The following is a 22,783-nucleotide window of genomic DNA, read 5'->3' as shown; positions in this document are numbered from 1 at the left end:
AGATATAGGTCTGTAGCAGTTTGTGTCAATAGTGTCCCCCCCTTTGATGAGGGGGATGACCGCAGAGGGGGATGAAAATAATTATCAGCCAAAATTGTTGCAACCCCTATTACCAGCCTGTTCAACCTCTTTCGTATCATCTGAGATCCCCAAAGATTGCAAAGCTGCCGCGGTCATCCCCCTCTTCAAAGGGGGAGACACTCCAGACCCAAACTGTTACAGACTTATATCTATCCTACCCTAAAGTCTTCGAAAGTCAAGTTAACAAACAAATCACCAACCATTTCGAATCCCACCGTACCTTCTCCACTATGCAATCTGGTTTCCGAGCTGGTCATGGGTGCACCTCAGCCACACTCAAGGTCCTAAATGATATCATAACCGCCAAGACAGTACTGTGAAGCCGTATTCATCGACCTGGCCAAGGCTTTTGACTCTGTCAATCACCGCATTCTTATCGGCAGACTCAACAGCTTTGGCTTCTCAAATGACTGCCTCGCCTGGTTCACCAACTACTTCTCAGACAGTTCAGTGTGTCAAATCGGAGGGCCTGTTTCCAGGCCTCTGGCAGTCTCTATGGGGGTGCCACAGGGCTCATTTCTCAGGCCGACTCTTTTCTCTGTATATATCAATGATGTCACTCTTGCTGCTGCTGATTTTCTGATCCACCTCTACGCAGACGACACCATTCTGTATACATCTGGCCCTTCTTTGGACACTGTGCTAACAAACCTCCAAACGGGCTTCAATGCCATACAACACTCTTTCCGTGGCCTCCAACTGCTTTTAAATGCTAGTAAAACTAAGTGCATGCTCTTCAACCGATTGCTGCCCACACCCGCCCGCCCGCCGACTAGCATCACTACTCTGGACAGTTCTGACTTAGAATATGTGGACAACTACAAATACCTGGGTGTCTGGTTGGACTGTAAACTCTCCTTCCAGACTCACATTAAGCATCTCCAATCCAAAATTAAATCTAGAATCGGCTTCCTATTTGACAACAAAGCCTCCTTCACTCATGCTTGCCAAACATACCCTCGTAAAACTGACCATCCTTTCGATCCTTGACTTTGGCAATGTCATTTACAAAATAGCCTCCAACACTCTACTCAGCAAATTGAATGCAGTCCATCACAGTGCCATCCGTTTTGTCACCAAAGCCCCATATACTACCCACCACTGCGACCTGTATGCTCTTGTTGGCTGGCCCTCGCTACATATTCGTCGTCAAACCCACCGGCTCCAGGTCATCTATAAGTCTTTGCTAGGTAAACCCCCGCCTTATCTCAGCTCACTGGTCACCATAGCAACACCCACCCGTAGCACACGCTCCAGCAGGTATATTTCACTGGTCATTCCCAAAGCCAACACCTCCTTTGGCCGCCTTTCCTTCCAGTTCTCTGCTGCCAATGATTGAAACAAATTGCAAAAATCACTGAAGCTGGAGTCTTAAACCTCCCTCTCGAACTTTAAGCATTAGCTGTCAGAGCAGCTTACTGATCACTGTACCTGTACACAGCCAATCTGTAAATAGCACACCCAACTACCTCATCCCCATATTGTTATTTATTCTCTTGCTCTTTCGCACCCCAGTATCTCTACTTGCACATCATCATCTGCACATCTATCACTTCAGTGTTAATGCTAAATTGTAATTGTCACCTCTATGGCCTATTTATTGCCTCACCTCCCTACGCTTTTACATTTGCACACACTGTACATAGATTCTTCTATTGTGTTATTGGATGTACGTTTGTTTATTCCATGTGTAACTCTGTGTTGTTGTTTTTGTCGCACTGCTTTGCTTTTTATCTTGGCCAGGTTACAGTTGTAAATTAGAACTTGTTCTCAACTGGCCTACCTGGTTAAATAAAAGGTGCAATCATTTTTTTAAATTTTTTATTCCCAGGTAGAAGATTCCCAGAATCAAGGCATAACCTGTTATGGCTAGGGGGCAGTATTTTCACAGCCGGATAAAAAACGTACCCGATTTAATCTGATTATTATTCCTGCCCAGAAACTAGAATATGCATATAATTATTAGCTTTGGATAGAAAACACACCAAAGTTTCTAAAACTGTTTGAATGGTGTCTGTGAGTATAACAGAACTCATTTGGCAGGCCAAAACCTGAGAAGATTCCATGCAGGAAGTGGCCTGTCTGACAATTTCTTGCCCTTCTTGATTATCTCTATCCATTACAGAGGATCTCTGCTGTTACGTGACACTTCCTACGGCTCCCATGGGCTCTCAGAAGGCGGCAAAAAGCTGAATCGTGGCTTTGCAGGCTCTGGTTGAAAAAAAGTTGCGCGTTTGAGTAGTGGCTGGTTACAGTACTGTGAGACTCAGGCGCGTGCCCGCGTCGACCCCATGCTATGTTTTCTTTCGTCTGTTTACAGCGGTTGACATGCTTCGAAGTACGGTAATGGAATATTTAGAAATCTTTTGTCACTAATTGCGCCATGCTCGTGACCCTTATTTACACTTCGGATAGTGTCTTGAACGCACGAACAAAACGCCGCTATTTGGATATAACGATGGATTATTTTGGACCAAACCAACATTTGTTATTGAAGTAGCAGTCCTGGGAGTGCATTCTGACTAAGACAACAAAGGTAATCAAACTTTTGTAATAGTAAATCGGAGTTTGGTCAGGGCTAAACTTGGTCGGTGTCTAAATGGCTAGCCGTGATGGCTGGGCTATCTACTGAGAATATTGCAAAATGTGCTGTCACCGAAAAGCTATTTTAAAATCGGACATAGAGTGCATAGAGGAGGTCTGTATCTATAATTCTTAAAATAATTGTTATGTTTTTTGTGAACGTTTATCGTGAGTAATTTAGTAAATTCACCGGATGTTTGCAGGGGGTATGCTAGTTCTGAACGTCACATGCTAATGTAAAAAAGCTGGTTTTTGATATAAATATGAACTTGATTAAACATGCATGCATTGTATAACATAATGTCCTAGGTGTGTCATCTGATGAAGATCATCAAAGGTTAGTGCTGCATTTAGCTGTGGTTTTGTTTTTTGTGACATTATATGCTAGCTTGAAAAATGGGTGTCTGATTATTTCTGGCTGGGTACTCTGCTGACATAATCTAATGTTTTGCTTTCGCTGTAAAGCCTTTTTGAAATCGGACAGTGTGGTTAGATTAACGAGAGTCTTGTCTTTAAAATGCTGTAAAATAATCATATGTTTGAAAAATGGAAGTTTTCGGATTTTAGAGGAGTTTGTATTTCGCGCCACGCCCATCATTGGATATTGGAGCAGGTGTTCCGCTAGCGGAACGTCTAGATGTAAGAGGTTAATAAACAGCAAATACGGAATCCTTCATCCAGGATCTCTGAAAAACCTTGGAATTTGGGGAATATAACTTCAACTTCGTTCTGAATAAGGGGATAGCCAGTCAAGAAATCCAGTGCAGGGATGGACTATTAAGCCTGACATGGAAGGTTATGAGCCCATGGAAATGTGGCATAATAAAAGTATCTAATCCACTCATGAGGGACCTGGAGAGGAGCCGTATAAATAATATATCCAATCCGTTATTAATATTATGTGAAACCACAGGGGTCTTATATAAGACTGTGATATAAACCAATAAAGCAGCCTTCATTGGTTGAATTACATATTATAAAACAGTTTGTTTGGATCCTGGATGATGATTGGCTGATAGCAGGGAGTTTTCACCTCAATCCCCAGGTAATGCCTGTTCATTATCAATTAATATCCAGTGTCCTACAGCCAAGCCAGGCAATTCATATACTTAATCTCTCCAGGAAAAAAAGCATCTAGACATTATTTCCCCATGCTATGTTGCAGCTATTTCAGCACCACGGAGGGAGTCTCTGCAACTGGGCCCTGTCAAAGATCATCTATTATATTGCCAAGATAATCGAGTGGCCGCTCTACCTATGGAAATACAAGTCCTCAATGATTGAAGGCATGCGAGAAGAGGTAGGACCATTCTAGCAAATGAGGGCAGATACGCATGTGCAGAGCAGTGTTTTTTTTTTATCGAAGTTTACAGAATGCCACGTGCATATCCTTATATCAGTACGTCTGTAACAGCCTAAAGATTACAAAACTTACATTCGATCAAATGAGCCTCACGTAATTCGACACGCGATACAAAAAAAAAGTGCTTCTCACATGGACAGATTTTGTGCGCCTCTTCCTCTCTGGCTGCGCCTAGCTCCACACCAGAGCTCTTAAACGGGTGATATGCCAAACCTGTGGAAAGGATTGTGAGCAACAGATAAATATTTGGCAGGAAGAACGAATCCCACTTAGGATTTCTATTGTTCCCTTTAACCTTTCGCCTAGTTTTAGAGATTTGTAAACTTAATAATAAACAAAATATGTATTTTCAAGTACGGCTACAGGACACCTAAATTAAACACCACAAAATTGGTGCCAAACTCCAGGAAGAGGGGGCTAGCATTTGGTTTGCAACAGATGGACTTTGTCTAAACCTTGCTGCCTGCCTATCCGACCTGTGCAACGTTGCATTTAATTTTTGCCATCTCCACCGTGCGATAGTGAAGAATGAATGTGACGAGACTGCCAGCTTCTCTGAGCCAGGGAAATTCATTTATCAGGACCACTATAATGGATATATCCAAAGAAATGGCAATAGAAACAAAGGTAAAACCAATGAAATTGCATAGTTTGCTGTCATTCCAGCTCCTTGATGTGATTGTGTGTTAGCTTCAGTTGGCTAGTTAGGAAAGGAGAAGTAGCTAGCTTGCTTGGCAACCTTTTTTTTGTTGCTTAGAATGTCCATGCCAAAAGAATAGAAAACCAGCCAGTTTGGCTAGCAACTTCAGAATATCAAATCTAATATCAGAATATCTAAACTTTTGACTGGACTATATCCTATTGTGGAAGGATGAAAAAAAGGAACTCAAAATAATGTTGATCGAAAACATGTAATTAACCTTTTTATAGATACAACAGCTTTATCAGAGCAATAAGGCCCTAGACCCAGGAATTAACGTGAACAACACCCTCCAAATAGCTGTTTCCTCGGCCCTTTGCTTCACTTCAGTAGAGTCCATTAAAGCCTATAAAAAGGGCATCCAACGCTAGTCTGTTTGGGCCTTCTGAATGAGACCTGGTAGACCTTCTGCTAGGGGCAGGACAATACCAGTATCGCAACGCTCATTCGTATCGTGGCAAAGAAAACAAACACGAAGCAGATTTAACTTCTTTAGGAAAGCAGCCATAAAGTTGGAAACAAACACTATGTTGTCATCCAGAAAAACAAATATGTATGTGTCAAGTTATAATAAATAATATTGTACATACAGCAGGTTTTTTAAAAAAGGACCAAATAGTTTGGTCTGCATCGTGTTTACATTTTTGCCATGGACATTTTTTTGCGATACTGGTATCGCCCTGGACCTACTTTCTGCAGTGAGGAAACATTTAGCAAAGGAAATTTACAGTGGTTCAAGTACTATGCAGCAGGTAGCCTCGAGGTTAGAGTGTTTGGCCAGAATCTGGTTTGAATTCCAAAGTTGAATTAATGTTATTGTGAATCCCAATTGCTCCAGGTGTGCTGGACAATGGTGATCCTGGACCCCACTCCCTGCAGGTGTCTCAGGGGGAGTTAGTTTGGGCACTTGCACCGATGAACACTTGTATAAGTGTGTAAAATGACAAATATAAGCATCCCCCAAAGTATTATTATATGCTTAACTCTGTGCAGCAGTCTCCCCCCCGGCTGCGAGACCGCTCCACCTCCAGGTGCACCAGGATAATTGGATAATGTATAAATGACTAGAATGTCATCTACGGTTCCAGAAGCTTCCAGTCCACCAGCCAACTTTTTTGCATAGTTTTCAAAGCATTAAAAGCCCAAACTCAGCTCGGGTTGGATCATTTTGATATGTATAGGCTATTATATGTCTAAGTCATGTCATGACGATGTCATCAAAATTAAAATTTTAAACGCGTGATATATTCATAAGCTTAATGGCTCCCATGGTGATAGTAATCTATTGGCCCATTTTCATTCCGTTCAAGTCATTATTTTATGAATCATCTGCAAAGCTTAATATAGCATTTCACCCAGTGTGATATTCTTTATTGGTAAAGAACTACTGGTTCTTTACCAAAAACCCAATTCAAAAGACATGCTAAATGGTAACTCTCAACCCCAATTTCAGCTTTTGCCCAAACCCTTCAAATAATACGAATTTTAAAAAATGCATTCAGATGAGAAGTTGTGGGCGTGGGGAATTGCTCATAAATATTCATTTTGGGGGTGGGTAAACAGTTGAACCTGACAGCAACACTTTCTTACTAAAGCATACTTACCAGAAGCCCACTGTCACGCTCTGATGATAAAATGATGTGCATCGAGAGCATATACAGCTCTTGACAGTTAGCTCACAGCGGTAAGGCGGCGAGTTCCTTACATTTATTGCCACTTGTGGTGGAAGTCTGAATCCACCACGGGGCACCTCAATCTTTGAACTGTGGACTCACATTTAACGTGGTAATGTGTTGGGAAGAAAACTGCAATCATCACCTTGAAAATGAAGATAAGGGTCCTCAATTCCATCCAACCCGCATTTCAGTATTTACGCAGTAGCTCTTTTTCCAACGGTCAAATTAACTCACAGATTGGTCTTGGGTACTGTATAAAAACCGACAACTACTACAAGGGCGACCCCTCTCACAGGTATGATTTCACTTTTCAGATTTATAAGTGTGTGGGCACGAGATGATTATTGTCGGTAAATTATAAAAAGTTATAATAAAAAAAAGATCTGCCCCACGTGGGATTAGAACTCACAACCATTAAACTATGACCCAACTGTCTTAGCAGACTGCGACACCAATAGTTATAGCAGGTAGAAAAAAATACACTGCTCAAAAGAATAAAGGGAACACTTAAACAACACAATGTAACTCCAAGTCAATCACACGTCTGTGAAATCAAACTGTCCACTTAGGAAGCAACACTGATTGACAATAAATGTCACATGCTGTTGTGCAAATGGAATAGACAACAGGTGGAAATTATAGGCAATTAGCAAGACACCCCCAATAAAGGAGTGGTTCGGCAGGTGGTGACCACAGACCACTTCTCAGTTCTTATGCTTCCTGGCTGATGTTTTGGTCACTTTTGAATGCTGGCAGTGCTTTCACTCTAGTGGTAGCATGAGACGGAGTCTACAACCCACACAAGTGGCTCAGGTTGTGCAGCTCATCCTGGATGGCACATCAATGCGAGCTGTGGCAAGAAGGTTTGCGGTGTCTGTCAGCGTAGTGTCCAGAGCATGGAGGCGCTACCAGGAGACAGGCCAGTACATCAGGAGACGTGGAGGAGGCCGTAGGAGGGCAACAACCCAGCAGCAGGACCACTACCTCCGCCTTTGTGCAAGGAGGAGCAGGAGCACTGCCAGAGCCCCGCAAAATGACCTCCAGCAGGCCACAAATGTGCATATGTCTGCTCAAACGGGCAGAAACAGACTCCATGAGGGTGGTATGAGGGCCCGACGTCCACAGGTGGGGGTTGTGCTTACAGCCCAACACCGTGCAGGACGTTTGGCATTTGCCAGAGAACACCAAGATTGGCAAATTAGCCAATGGCGCCCTGTGCTCTTCACAGATGAAGCAGGTTCACACTGAGCTCATGTGACAGGAGCATGCCCAGGCATTGTAGGGAGGTCATACAGGCACGTGGAGGCCACACACACTACTGAGCCTCATTTTGACTTGTTTTAAGGACATTACATCAAAGTTGGATCAGCCTGTAGTGTGGTTTTCCACTTTAATTTTGAGTGCGACTCCAAATCCAGACCTCCATGGGTTGATAAATTGGATTTCCATTGATTATTTTTGTGTGATTTTGTTGTCAGCACATTCAACTATGTAAAGAAAAAAGTATTTAATACGATTATTTCATTCATTCAGATCTAGGATGTGTTATTTTAGTGTTCCCTTTATTTTTTTGAGCAGTATACTACGAGTTGACATGACACCATTGTCATCTATTTCTTGTCACGATGGATGTAGCTACAAATAAAACCTAGAATCCTCGTAGCCTACATGTTTTTGTCTTCGTAAAAGCACATTAGAAGTGCATGAAACGATAAGCAAAAACATTGAATTTGGTCATATGTGGAAATATGGCTTGCTGCTTTTAGAATTTTGTGTAACGTCAGTAGTCTACTCAAGGAAGCATGCAAAATATATTGACACACTCCACTAACCAAGAACACTGCCAAATAAGGAGCGCTTGTCACCTGCTTTTATAGTAAGCCTTGAGTAAGTACCACCCAGCACATCTAGAAGAGAGTGTATTTCATACCGAACCCTTACCTTGAGATGACGTAATAGAAGCTTCTGAAGGTGCCTCGACATCACGATTTCAAATGGGAGAGTTGAACCGCTAGGGGCAAAAAGCACTAGACTACTTAAAATACCAAAATATATCACTTTTGACAAACTGTCAAAATGAAGACCAGAATTGACGTTTCACTATAACTAAGCCGAAAACGTTGATTTTCGAAGAAAAAAAAAATTGTTCATGAAAGTTACTCTTTGTGATTCCTCTCTCATTCTCTCTTCCCTTACGCTCTACTCCCTTTCTCCATCTCTCTTAGTAATATTTCCTCCCTGTATCTCAACCTCCCTCTCTCCCCATTCCTCACTCACTTTCCTACCAGCAGCCCACTAGGCAGTCATGTGCAGCTGGCAGAGTGCCAGTGTTTACAGGGAGCAGCCAGTGGCCAATAAAACCGAGAGCCAGTTAATGTCCCATCCATCCATGTGTGTCCAGGTTTCTGTTAGTCGGTAATAGTCAGCTTTTGGCCGATAAAAAAATTGAAAAGTCGATAAATTAAATTGGTGCCACCCAATTGCCCAGGAGAAGAAAAAATCCCATTGCAAAATAATGCTTTTTAGCCTATTTATTGACGGAAATAGCAGTCTATGGAAACCCTTTTGACTGGTCATGCTTATCGGTCTGTAGGTTAATTTGCATAATTTAGTGTATATTAAATTGGTGTGTGTACATCATATTCATTATGTGTTTAATTTATCACACGCGTACAGCATAGAGCCTTTGAGCAGACAGTGTGAGAGCTGCTGCTACAGCACCTCAAACAGCAAATGAATACATAGGCAACGGAAGGCAGGCTTCATCAGCGTGTCACACAACAACTTGCAATGAGCTGGAGGCAGCATGCATTTGGAAAACATATACTTAATTGTTTGAAACCTGAACGTTTTACTACATCTTATGAGGCATGTTTTACCTTGCTTCAAAGTAGCCTAGCCAAAATCAGACCATATCTGCGGAGGCAGTTATTTTATATAAAACTTCCTTTCATTGTCCAGTAGCCAAAGGCATAATCCTAGTCATATTACATTTAGATTTTAATCACTTAGCAGACACTCTTTTTCAGAGCGACTTACAGTAGCAATTAGGGTTAGGTACCTTGCTCAACCTATGCTAGTTGTTGCATATTAGATCTGTCCTCTTTCTAAACGTCTAATGGGTATTTTCATCTGTCACAAGAAACCGCTAACATGAGCGGTGCGTGTTTTCCCGCTAATTTCATTAGGGAACGAACATTCGTGCGTTGCCTACTGCCTTGTGCGCATTGCTGCGCTTAAAATGTGAACAAGCTAAACGTTCTGATCTGTTGCATCAGACTCATTGCATTTTACTTTTCTTTTATGTAGCCTAGGCATACTGGTTGTATGAATTTGGGATCCATCGTCCCACAACTGTCCCAGAGTGTATGGAATACGCCACTTCGTTCTTTCCAAGCTGACCAACAGAATAGGTCAACTTTAATACTATGGGGGATAGTAGATTGACATAGGCTAGTGATTTTGCTGTTCGTTAGCTGAGGGAAAGTAAATGTGGACAGTTATTCTAACATCTTCAAAGTGCGCATCAGAATTCGGTACGAAGGACCGCACATCATTGCATCCATTGACTTCTATCAATATGAATTACCATAATCTAAATGGGATTTCTGTCATTCTAAGCACTGTGGGTGGACACCATATGGGTCCCATAAATTTCTCAAATGTCCGGTAAATTAAAACGATGCCAGTCAAATATCCAGCGACACATTTTCCTAACTCAAAACCTGGTACGTGTTTATCAGTCCGTCCAACCTGTCTGTCTTGGAGAACTGAGACACCTGCTTCTCAGCTTCACACAACTACTGAAAAGTGACAGAGATATGGCCTGCATTATTATTATTATTATTATTATTATTATTATTATTATTTTGTATGCCATTAAGCAGACGCTTTTATCTGAATGGACCTATGCGTTCATAATTTTTTACATGTATATATGTGGTCGCATGAATCGAACTCACTACCAACTGAGCTAGAGGACCACACTATGTAGTGAGTGTATAATCCAGGCCTGCAGAGTTACTGTACTGTTACTTTTACTGTTCAGTCTTAAAAAAATCAACCTTCTCAGATCAGTCTGCTCAGCCTCAGCCAACCTGAGGCCAAGACCAGAGGAGAGGTTAAGTAGGGAGGACTAACTAAAACACTCCTTAACATATTTGAATCATTCAGAGGTAAAAGGCCTTCTTCGAAGCACAGAGCTAGGGCTGGGCGGTATACCGTATTTTACTCTATACCAGTATTGATGCTTGGATGGGTTTGGGTTAATGCCAACTATTGTATTGTAACTATAGAATTCAAATAATTATTATATTTCCATGATTTCAACAGTTCAGCCAAGTATTTTGATCTAAATTGCAAGTAAAATAACAATTGCAATATTTGGTAAAAATAATACCTCGAATGTTTTGCCCATATCGTGCGGGAAATGCAGAAATATATGAAAATGCTGAAAATCATTTTTGGTTGAAGTTTGAACAGTATAAAACAATCAGAATGGAGAAAAACCCAATGTAATCACTTACTACTGAAAAAGCTAACGGAGAAATGGTATTACACTGAACAAAAAAATGAACGCAACATGTAAAGTGTTTCTCCCATGTTTCATGAGATGAAAAAAAACATCCCCGAAATGTTCCATACGCACAAAAAGCTAATTACTCATTTTTCACACATTTGTTTAGATCCCTGTTATTGAGCATTTCTCATTTGCCAAAATAATCCATCCACCTGACAGGTGTGGCATATCAAGAAGCTGATTCAACAGCATGATCATTACACAGGTGCACCTTGTGCTGGAGCCAATAAAAGGCAACTCTAAAATGTGCGGTTTTGTCACAAGTTTTGAGGGAGCGTGCAATTGGAATGCTGACTGCAGAAATGTCCACCAGAGCTGGTACCAGAGAATGTAATGTTAAATTCTCTACCATAATCCGCCTCCAACGTCATTTTATAAAATTTGGCAGTACGTCCAACCGGCCTCAACCTCAGACCACGTGTACGGCGTCGTATGGGCGAGCAGTTTGTGGATGTCAACGTTGTGAACAGAGTGCCCCATGGTGGCAGTGGGGTTACGGTATGAGCAGGCATAAGCTACGGACAACGAACAAAAATGCTTTTTATCAATGGCAATTTGAATACACAGAAATACCATGATGAGATCCTAAGGCCCACTGTGACACACATTTTGAATGTATCTGTGACCAACAGATGCATATCTGTATTCCCAGTCATGTGAAATCCATAGATTAGGGCATAATTAATTTAAATCGACTGATTTCCTCATATGGACCGTAACTCAGTAAAATCTTTGAAATTGTTGCATGTTGCGTTTATATTTTTGTTCAGTATATTTCAAAACATAAAATATCAAACAAATTCCCTTTTTTTTTTTCTCTATATGATATAATACTTTGGCCATATCGCCCAGCCCTACAAAAGGTGAAAAAAATTCACAGGGGAAATTGAAATTGGATTCGATTCATTATCGAAGAATGTGGCGCTCTGATTGCCCAATGCCAAACACTACATACTGGTGTTTGAGGAAGAGGAAAGTTCAGAGACTTAATGCCAGGCAATAATCTGGAGGGATACTTCATTACTAAGACTGTCTCAGGGCAGTAGCTCTCAATGGTAGCATCAAATCCTTTCTGGGAGTATCAAAAAGTTCAGGCACCCTTATAGATTGGGTTTAAGTCAATAGTTCTGACCGGATTACTCACCAAGGACATACACAAATGCTGTTTTTCTATCTTAAAAATGAACGTCTGTTTAATTCTAAATGGACAGACAAAAAGATTATAACTTGAATCAATCATTGTACCAAGGACAAGGACTCTTGTCTCTCCTACTACAGTCTTTAACTATGGTAAAAACTATCAGTGTTTCAGTTGGACTTGTTTTTTGTCTGTTTCCTGGTGTTTTCTATGAGCCCCCGCGTTGACACTGGGTTGTGCAGAGGATAGCTGTGTTTGTTGATGGGCCATTTAGTACTGAAATCATCATCACTGCCTGCATCATTAAAAACCTCAGTTTAATGAGTCTCTGAAAGATTGCCCACACAGACCACAGTTTGACCCCACGCTTTATGTATTTTGTATCATTTTATATGCTGAGGACTTATCGTCTTTAAAAAATATGGAGGGGAAATGGTGTTACTTCAGAGTCTGAGCATCTGTACACACACACACACACACACACACACACACACACACACACACACACACACACACACACAGCAGAGAAGTCAGCACAGCTAAACAGAGACCCCCAGAGGCCAAGGATGGCACAGCATGTGTATCAAACCGAGGAAGAGAGCAGCAGGGATGGGCAGGCGGAGGAAGGAAATAAAATTGAGAACTACAGAGAATGAATGCACGAGAGAAATACAGTGCCCTTAGAAATATTCATACCCCTTGACTTAATCGACATTTTGTTGTGTCACAGCCTGAATTCAAAATGAATTAAATGTTTTTTTCTCATGTATCTCTACACACACAATACCCCATAATGACAAAGAGAAAACATGTTTTTAGAAACTTGAGCAAATATACTGAAAACGAAACAGAAATATCTCATTTACATAAGTATTCAAACCCCGAAGTCAATACATGTTAGATTCACCTTTAGCAGCGATTAAAGCTGTGAGTCTTTCTGGGTAAGTCTAAGAGCTTTGCACACCTGGATTGTACAATATTTGCACATTCTTTTGAAAATTCTTCAAGTGCTGTCAAGTTAGTCGTTGATCATAACTAGACAGCCATTCCAATGTCGCGCCATAGATTTAAAAGCTGATTTAAGTCAAAACTGTAACTAGGCCACTCAGGAACATTCAATGACATCTTGGTAAACAACTCCAGTGTATCGAGAGAGATACAGACAAAGAGAGAGACACTCACATGGGAGTGTTTGACCTTTAAGTCATGCTCTCCCAAACCACAACAGGGTTGGTACATCCTGGTACACTGTAAGCCTGTATCTTTGTAGTGACTGGGTATATTGATACATCATCCAAAGTGTAATTAATAACTTACCATGCGCAAAGGGATATTCAATGTCCGCTTTTTATTTTTATCCATCTTCCAATAGGTGCCCTTCTTTGCGAAGCATTGGAAAACCTCCCTGGTCTTTGTGGTTGAATCTGTGTTTGAAATCCACTGCTCGACTGAGGTACCTTACAGATAATTGTATGTGTGGGGTACAGAGATGTTGTCATAAGGCTTGCCATAACAAAGGGGTAGAATACTTATTGACTCGAGACATATCAGATTTCCATTTTTAATTAATTTGTAAATATTTCATTTTGACATTATGAAGTAGTGTGTAGGCCAGTGACACAAAATCTCTATTTAATCTATTTTAAATTCAGGCTGTAACACAAAAATGTGGAAAACGTCAAGGGGTGTGAATACTTTCTGAAGGCACTAAGTGTTTAGACTCACAAAGACAGACAGGAAAAAATAAAGAGGGAAAGTAAAGAAAAAGGGAAAGTGGAGAGAGAGAGAAAAAGAGGGAGAGAACGAGATGTAGCGACGGCCGTTCTTACGTCTTGAAACAGTCGTTTGTCCTGGGCCAGGCGCTTGGAGGCCAGGGTCTTGGTAACGTGGTAGAAGGTGAGTAGAGCCCTGTGCTGCTGCAGCCCGTCCTGACCCTTCACTGACTCGAGCAGGATGGGTATCAGCTCTGGCCACTGGCGGGGACAGTCCAGACGGGCCACCTTGGCTATCAGCACTGCTATCTGGGTGGCTATCTGTTCATACAGGAAACATATACAATAGGTTAAACATTATTAGAATAATATCAGGAATGTTTTCTGATATCCGGATAGTCAAAACACATGCATTAAAGAAAACATTTTTGTGCAACTTCAAATGGGGACTTGCTCTCTGGTTGTTGTTTCAGCACAGACAAGTGGGGGAGGGGCACAAGAGGAGCAGGTGTGTCCGACATGGAAGGAGAAAGAGAAAGTAGCCAAACCGACTCGCAAAAGTTAGACTTGTTGCTGCTATAGGTTATCTATAATCTCATCTGTTAGTGTCGGTCTTGACTGCATCAAATCGATGTAAAGAAGCTAGCTAGCTACACTAGCCAACTAAATTAGTTAGCCAGCTAGCTAGTCAGCAAGGCTAATTGAGGCGATTTTGCTGCGCTCCACGCGTCCTTGTCTACAACAACTAACCAACAGATGCCCATCTATATTCCCAGTCATGTGAAAGACATAGATTAGGGCCCAATGAAGTGATTTAAAATTGACTGCTTTCCTTATATGAACTGCAACTCTGTGAAATCTTTGAAATTGTTACATGTTGCGTTTATATTTTTGTTTAGTGTATAAAAATCACGATCTGCCTGATTAACACTAGTTCCTAACTTTTAAAATAACTGGGCTCTCCCATGATTACTGTAGATATGGAACACCGGCAGCAGACACACTGGCTAGTGGCTACTAAGACACACCATGTTCGATCAGCAGAACAAACCGTTTCCAGTTAGCAGCAGCTTAGTGCTAGTATGTTTGAATGGCCATTACGGTAGCTAGTTTGCCAGCATGCTGATGAAGTTGTACTGCACCAAAGTTATAGGACTGTTGTCAGAAATAGTGACAAATAATCACAAAAATCCTTAGCTAGATGGCTGGTGCACTCAAATGTGTGGCTAAGCCACTGGGAGTAAACGGATACCGGACTGCACTTTGGTCAAAGAGTGATGACAGACACAGAAGCCCAGTTGAGGATTTTAATGACGCAACAGAGTATACATGTAGTCTGTGTACAAAGGGAAACAGGATAAAATAAATAGAAATGTACTACAATGTAAATCCAATAAACAATATTATATTCATGTCAGAAATCGCTATACACAATTTACAATAAGAGAAAAATAACACCATAATTCCTCTCAGGAGAACTAACATTACAGTTACAACAACTGGTAGGCTAATCACAATTGTACAAAATAGCAGAACTGGTGAAGAAAGTTACTCCTCTACATACAAATATCTTGTATTTACAGATAACAGCAGCAACAGGATTATAAAAGTGAAATAAGTATTTGTTCTGACTTACATTTCGTAAAAAATGCTAAAATATCCATGCAAATTAAAACTGTTTGATCTCCACGAAAGCCAACCGAACTGAGAAATAAGTTCAATTTCTATACCAACAGTTGGTTGCCATGGTGAATAATACAATAATAATTGGTAGAACACATTAAAGGAAACAAAAAGAATTCACCGGAATCTCTAAATGAAAACAAATGTAGATCAATAAAATGTTCTGGTACATCAAATTACATTTAGAGTATTCTAAATTCAAATCTAAATGGGCTTTTATTCATCCGCACCAGAATTAGTGTAACTAATTCAAACTTGTCTTCCTTTCTACGAAGGGAGGTCTGCCTCCTCATGGTGGGCATCAGCTCCACCAGTTGTACCCCAATGTGTCTGTAGGGCAGTGCTATCGGAGTCCTTAATGTGAGCTCTTCAGGGTCCCCACGGTCTTGGGAGAGCCACAGTTCTGTGCTCACAGATCTTGCTTCTTTAGGGAGATGCTCAACAACAGCTGGGACATTACTCGCCCATTGACCAATCTCAAATCCTTCTGTGGCAAGCAGAGTCCTTGTCTTGTTCACCAGCTGGCGTGCTTCCTGGTATTCAGGGAGGCTATGCAGGCAATTGTCGACTTAGAAGGCATGTTCCACTATCTGTAGCACATCCTCGTTACCATCCTTATGATCGTGCACATGTTGCTGCAAGGCGAATGTGGCGTAGAAGAGGCTGCAGGTTGTGCCAAAAGAAAGCACCTGTCATTCATAGATGATTGAGGTCATCTGAACGGGAGATGTTGGAAGTGAACAGGCACTGTTGTTCCTTGCCAGAATTGGACAAGAAGTTAGAAGGCCCTTGGAGTGCCCAACCAAGTCTTGTGTTGACTGCAACAGGTTGATCTTAAGGGCCCATGCACACCGGTTCCATCTGCGTTAAGAAGTGGGGGTGAGCTGAACCAATCAGGACCAGGGGACTGGCCTTGGTGAAGGTCGTCTGACGAAACCAAAATGTAACTCTTTGGCCTGAATGCAAAGCGTCACGTCTGATGAAACCAGGCACCGCTCATCCCTACAGTGAAGCATGGTGGTGACAGCATCATGCTGTGGGGATGTTTTTCAGCAGCAGGTAGTGGGAGACTAGTCAAGATGAACGGAGCAAAGTACAGAGAGATCCTTGATGAAAACCTGTTCCATAGTGATCAGGACCTCAGACTGGGGTGAAGGATCACCTTCCAACAGGACAACGACCTAAATCACACAGCCAAGACAACGCAGGTTTGGCTTCGGGACAAGTCTCTGAATGCCCTAGAGTGGCCAAGCCAGAGCCCGGACTTGAACTTGATCAATCATCTCTGGAGAGACCTGAAAATAGCTGTGCATCGACGCTCCCCATCCAACCTGACCGAGCATGAGAGGATCTGCAGAGAAGAATGGGAGAAACTCCCCAAATACAGGTGCGCTAAGCTTGTTGCGTCATACCCAAGAAGACTTGAGGCTGTAAATTGCTGCCAAAGGTGCTTCAACAAAGTACTGAGTAAAGGGTCTGAATACTGTAAATGTGATTTTTTTTAAATATAAATTTGCAAACATTTAAAAAAATCTGTTTTTGTCATTGTGGGAATTTGACATTTGAGAAACATGGATAAATGTCTAATTCTGATGTGTGAGAGAGCTGGTAGGTTCTACATGCAATGTCAAACGCTTTGAATGAATCATCACCTTAGAAAACGTTGTCCATTTTGATGCGTTTGGATTTCAAAGAAGATCCACAATGACCATGTTTTCCACTCAGTTTCAAACAGTTGAACTTTTTCTTCAAATGTATTATCACAGTGAGGTCAAAAAATGTAGCCTAACTGAGTTTTAAAAGCATGCTACTGTTTAGATATGTGTTTGATGCGATTTTCGATTGCATTTGCATCGATGTCAGAGTGGTTGGAGGGGACAATAGAGCACTGAGTACTTGGCCATTTGTGACCCAATGGTCGTTCGGAAGTTGGGTACTACCAACGCATGTTCAAAGGTCACGTGAAATTTGACTGCGGTCATGAGTCATGACTGACAGTGTGGTGGTGACCGTATTAATTTGCTACAATTTGTGGAATAAAATCTGGGGCGTGTGTATTTTTGTTAGTCACCATGCATCTTATTTATCACACGCGCACAGCATACAGAAACAATTTTGAGTGGAATATTATTTGCCAGACAGTGCTAGAGCTGCTTCTGCAGATCCTCAGCTTGTTGTTGCGCGAGTGAAACATTCTTTAATAAGCCCAGTCACTGCACAACAATTCTAAATGCAATGGAGTTTTAAAAACTGTTTTGATAGCCACGCTAAAAAAAAAACACGCCTCCCATTCACCATTTAAGGGATTGAGGGCGAGGTGGTTGTCCTGACACTGACCTCCCACCATTTAAATTCATAGGCAAGGCAGGCAGGCTAACAGCGCGTCACCCACCACTTGCAATGTGAGCTGGACGAAGCATGCATTTTGAAAACATACTTAATTGTTTGAAAGCTGAACATTTTACTTCATATTATGAGGCATTTCTTACCTTGCTTCAAAGTAGCCTAGGCTAAATCCAACCAGAGAAACATTGACAATTATTTTAAAGACTTCATTTGCCATCCATTGAAACCAGCATTTCTCTCCTGTTCTATTTGTTTTCATATCAACTTTCTTTAGCTGTCCAGCAGCTGAAGGCAAATCCTAGTCATATTAGCAATCCATCCTAGTTGTTGCATCTTTAGATTCGTTTAGTTTCTAAGTGAGATTTTCATATCTGTCACATATGGAACCGCTCTCATCAGGTGTGCTTTTTATAATGTTTCCCTGCAAATGAGCAAATGTTTGAAAATTACGTTTTATTGGCTGCTTCATTGCAGCAGCTGAAGGCAAATCATACACATTTAGATTATGAATTGCCATAATCTAAATGTGACTCCAACCCCATCATAAATTCTGCTCATGAAACGAAGCTGGTAGGTCTGACAACGAGACAGCCTATTGGGAGGTCAGTGTCAGGACAACCACCTCGCCCTCAATGCCTTCAAAACAAAGGAGCTGATTGTGGACTACAGGAAACGGAGGGCCAAGCACGCCCCCATTCACATTGACGGGACTGTAGTGGAGCAGGTCGAGAGTGTCAAGTTCCTTGTTGTCGAGGGGGTTGGAGGGGCGCAATGTGCGACTGACGTGTTTTCCGTTTGCTCGTTTCTTAAAGTTCATGTGAATTTTGCAGCAAAACCGTAGTCGTTTTCAAATATTAGTTTGGTGATCCCTTTCCGTAAAACCAAGACTACTTTGCTTTCGAATGTCAGCATGTCGACGAAACATAAGGCCAAAAACATGACCGAGAAAACCCGGCCTCTACAAGACCCACTCTTATCACCACCCTCTCCTGAGTCTGAGGGCCCGGAGGACTCAAACTTTACCCAGGGGTACGGCCTGGCCTAGCGGCGCTGAAATGATTCGAGGCCATCAAACTGCAAAGCTCTGAGATTGTTTTCATTTGAACAGAGGTAGTTGCTACGATTGAGGCCCAAATACAGGAGGTTTCTGATACTTTAAAAGCAGATCTAACCATCCTTCAGAACGAGACAGTGCCAGTAATCACATCACTCAAAACAACCACAGAGTTGCACACTACAACAATTGCAGCACTGGAGACCTCCGCTACCAATGTCTCCGACCTAACTACATCCCTGGAGGCTGGATTGAAACGCCTGGCTGCGGATCTGAAAAAGGTGCAGAGAGCTGTGTGAGTTTTGAGGGATTCTCTCACCGCAATAACCTAAGACTGGTATCAGTCCCAGAGTCAGCGGAAATGCCTCGCGCCACAGATTTCATTTCTGGGCTGCTGAAGGATGTTCTTGCCATGGATGAGAAGCCCCTGATTGATCGTGCCCGCCGGTCGCTGCGCCCAAAGCCCCGGGATGGTGAGAGGCCCCGTGACATCATTCTTCAAGTTCATTTTTTCCATGAGAAGATGGAGATTCTCCGACAAGCCCGCAATACCACTGAGCTTTCAAGGACAGAGCTTCTCTATCTACCCGGACTACTCCCCCACTGTTTCCAGGCAGCGCGCCGTTTTGGGCAGGCCAAACGACTACTACGGGACCATCCAGGTGTGAAGTATGGACTGCGATTCCCAGCCCGTCTATGGCTTTCTCATGATGGTAAAGACTACACATTTGATTCTCCGGATGAGGCTATGGCTCACATTCAGCATCACATCAAGAAGTCTTGAACTTGCCCATAGATCAGCAACTGTTGCTTGCGAACTGTGGATAGTAAGTAAGTAGCCCACCTGTGGTACAACCATGTTTAGTTATAACATACTATTCTTGTATAGTTGGGGAGTTGGCGAACCTACTCAAGCTTCTTTGATGTGATTTAATGTTTTGATCATCTAGTGTGCTTGCCTTACAAGCATTCAGTCATTTTAACTTCATTTTATTAAGGTTTTACTTAACTCGTTTGTCTCACTCACCTATTTCAGTTTGTTTACATAGTGCCTCAGTGACAAATTACGTTTGGTTATTTGTTTACTGCATCTGTTCATGCTGACCCAGTAAACAGAAAATGTTCTGAGACTACACGTTTTTGGGGGTCTTCACTTCAATTTAAAAGGTTTTGAACGTCATTTATGCCCAGCAAACTTTCAACGCTGCACACACACAGTTTTTTGGTATTGGCTGTAAGTTGTCTTATTGTCCAACCAGGCAATTATTTTTTCTTTTTTGATTGTCTTACTACGATTTGCTTACTTCAAATTAAGTTTTTGGTTAAGAGCCTTGATACATTTTTATTTATATTCTCTCTCAATGCCCGTTATAAGACTGGGAATATAATTATATACATCTACAGTCGTGGCCAAAGGTTTTGAGAATGACACGAATATACATTTTCACAGTCTGCTGCCTCAGTTTGTATGATGGCAATTTCATATACTCCAGAATGTTATGAAGAGTGATCAGATGAATTGCAATTAATTGCAAAGTCCCTCGTGGCCATGCAAATGAACTGAATCCCCCAAAAAACATTTCCACTGCATTTCAGCCCTGCCACAAAAGGACCAGCTGACATCATGTCAGTGATTTTCTCGTTAACACAGGTGTGAGTGTTGAGAAGGACAAGGCTGGAGATCACTCTGTCATGCTGATTGAGTTTGAATAACAGACTGGAAGCTTCAAATCACTGTTCTTCCTCTGTCAACCATGGTACCTGCAAGGAAACACGTGCCATCATCATTGCTTTGCACAAAAAGGGCTGCACAGGCAAGGATATTGCTGCCAGTAAGATTGCACCTACATCAACCATTTATCAGATCATCAAGAACTTCAAGGAGAGCGGTTCAAATGTTGTGAAGAAGGGTTCAGGGCGCCCAAGAAAGTCCAGTAAGCGCCAGGACCGTCTCCTAAAGTTCATTCAGCTGCGGGATCGGGGCACCACCAGTACAGAGCTTGCTCAGGAATGGCAGCAGGCAGGTGTGAGTGCATCTGCATGCACAGTGAGGGGAAGACTTTTGGAAGATGGCCTGGTGTCAAGAAGGGCAGCAAAGAAGCCACTTCTCTCCAGGAAAAACATCAGGGACAGACTGATATTCTGCAAAAGGTACAAGGATTGGACTGCTGAAGACGAGGGTAAAGTCATTTTCTCTGATGAATCCCCTTTCTGATTGTTTGGGACATACGGAATAAAGCTTGTCCTGAGAAGACAAGGTAAGCGCTACCATCAGTCCTGTGTCATGCCAACAGTAAAGCATCCTGAGACCATTCATGTGTGGGGTTGCTTCTCAGCCAAGGGAGTGGGCTCACTCACAATTTTGCCTAAGAACACAGCCATGAATAAAGAATGGTAGCAACACATCCTTCGAGGGCAACTTCTCCCAACCATCCAGGAACAGTTTGGTGACAAACAATGCCTTTTACAGCATGATGGAGCAACTTGCCATAAGGCAAAAGTGATAACTAAGTGGCTCGGGGGAACAAAACATCAATATTTTGGGCCCATGGCCAGGAAACTCGCTAGACCTTAATACCATTGAGAACTTGTGGTCAATCCTCAAGAGGCGGGTGGACAAACAAAAACCCACAAATTCTGACAAACTCCAAGCATTAATTATGCAAGAATGGGCTGCCATCAGTCAGGATGTGGCCCAGAAGTTAATTGACAGCATGCCAGGGCAGATTGCAGAGGTCTTGAAAAAGAAGGGTCAACACTGCAAATATTGACTATTTGCATCAACTTCATGTAATTGTCAATTAAAGTCTTTGACACTTATGAAATGCTTGTAATTATACTTCAGTATTCCATAGTAACATCTGACAAAAATATCTCAAGACACTGAAGCAGCAAACTTGGTCGAAATTAATATTTGTGTCATTCTCAAAACTTTTGGCCACGACTGTTCAAGTGGTGCTTTGTAATTTCGATTGCACAAGGGATTCACTTTCTTTTTTTCTCCTCTCTTTTTGCTGCTTGATCCACTAACACAAAACATGTCTTTAAAGAGTGGGACTGTGGGTTTGGGTTTAACACCGCACTCTCACAGACATAATGTGTGAAGAGAACATGTTCTAATTATGCTTGTACCTCATTTGGGGAGGAATTGTCTGGGAAGGAGGGAGGAAGGAGGTTGAATTGTTCTGTTTTAAATGTTGTCATTCTGTCTTGTTTTTTTTCTGTACTTTTTCCAAGTATCTTACACCGTACATTATTACTCTGAGACAAGTTATTCTGGGGTTTTGGGGTATTCATTGCTTTTCCACTCTATGCTTTAATGACAGGGTTGTATAACGGGAGTGCTCAGTGTGGCCGAAATAATACGATCAAGTACATTTCGTGGAACATCAAAGGGGCTAACAACCCTGTGAAGCATAAGAGGGTGCTGACACACTTAAAACCTCTTTGGGCTAGGGGCAGAATCCTGAATTTATGGATGACTGACGTGCCCAAAGTAAACGGCCTGTTACTCAGGCCCAGAAGCTAGGATATGCATATATGGTAGCATGGTAGCATTGGATAGAGAACCCTCTGAAGTTCCTAAAATTGTTAAAATAATGCCTGTGAGTATAACAGAACTGATATGGCAGGCGAAAACCCAAGGAAAATCCATCCGGAAATTATAATTTTTTTGAGGTCACAGGCCTTTTCAATGCTAGCCTATGGGATATACAAAAAAAAGGACCCAGATTGCAGTTCCTATTGCTTCCACTAGATGTCAACAGTCTTTAGACAGGGTTTCAGGCTTGTTTCTTGAAAAACGAACAAGTAGTGGGCACGCTCTTCGTTATTTCCCTTTTCAATTGAACACCGTTCTTTCGGTCTG

The 22,783-nt window shown here is 41.9% G+C and overlaps 1 protein-coding gene across 1 annotated transcript in view; it reads right to left on the bottom strand.

The window, feature by feature from the left end:
- Positions 1-22,783, bottom strand: part of ipo11 (importin 11) — a 252,986-nt gene that overhangs the window by 202,472 nt on the left and 27,731 nt on the right. Inside the window, exon 5 of the mRNA XM_014171158.2 lies at positions 13,950-14,153. Coding sequence (XP_014026633.1) covers positions 13,950-14,153 — 204 coding nt within the window. The remainder of the gene's footprint in view (positions 1-13,949; positions 14,154-22,783) is intronic.

Source organism: Salmo salar, chromosome ssa24 (genome assembly GCF_905237065.1).
Source record: "Salmo salar chromosome ssa24, Ssal_v3.1, whole genome shotgun sequence".
Lineage (NCBI taxonomy): Eukaryota > Metazoa > Chordata > Actinopteri > Salmoniformes > Salmonidae > Salmo > Salmo salar.
The sequence above is the reverse complement of the archived record's forward strand: the minus strand, read 5'-3'. Positions and strand labels throughout refer to the sequence as shown.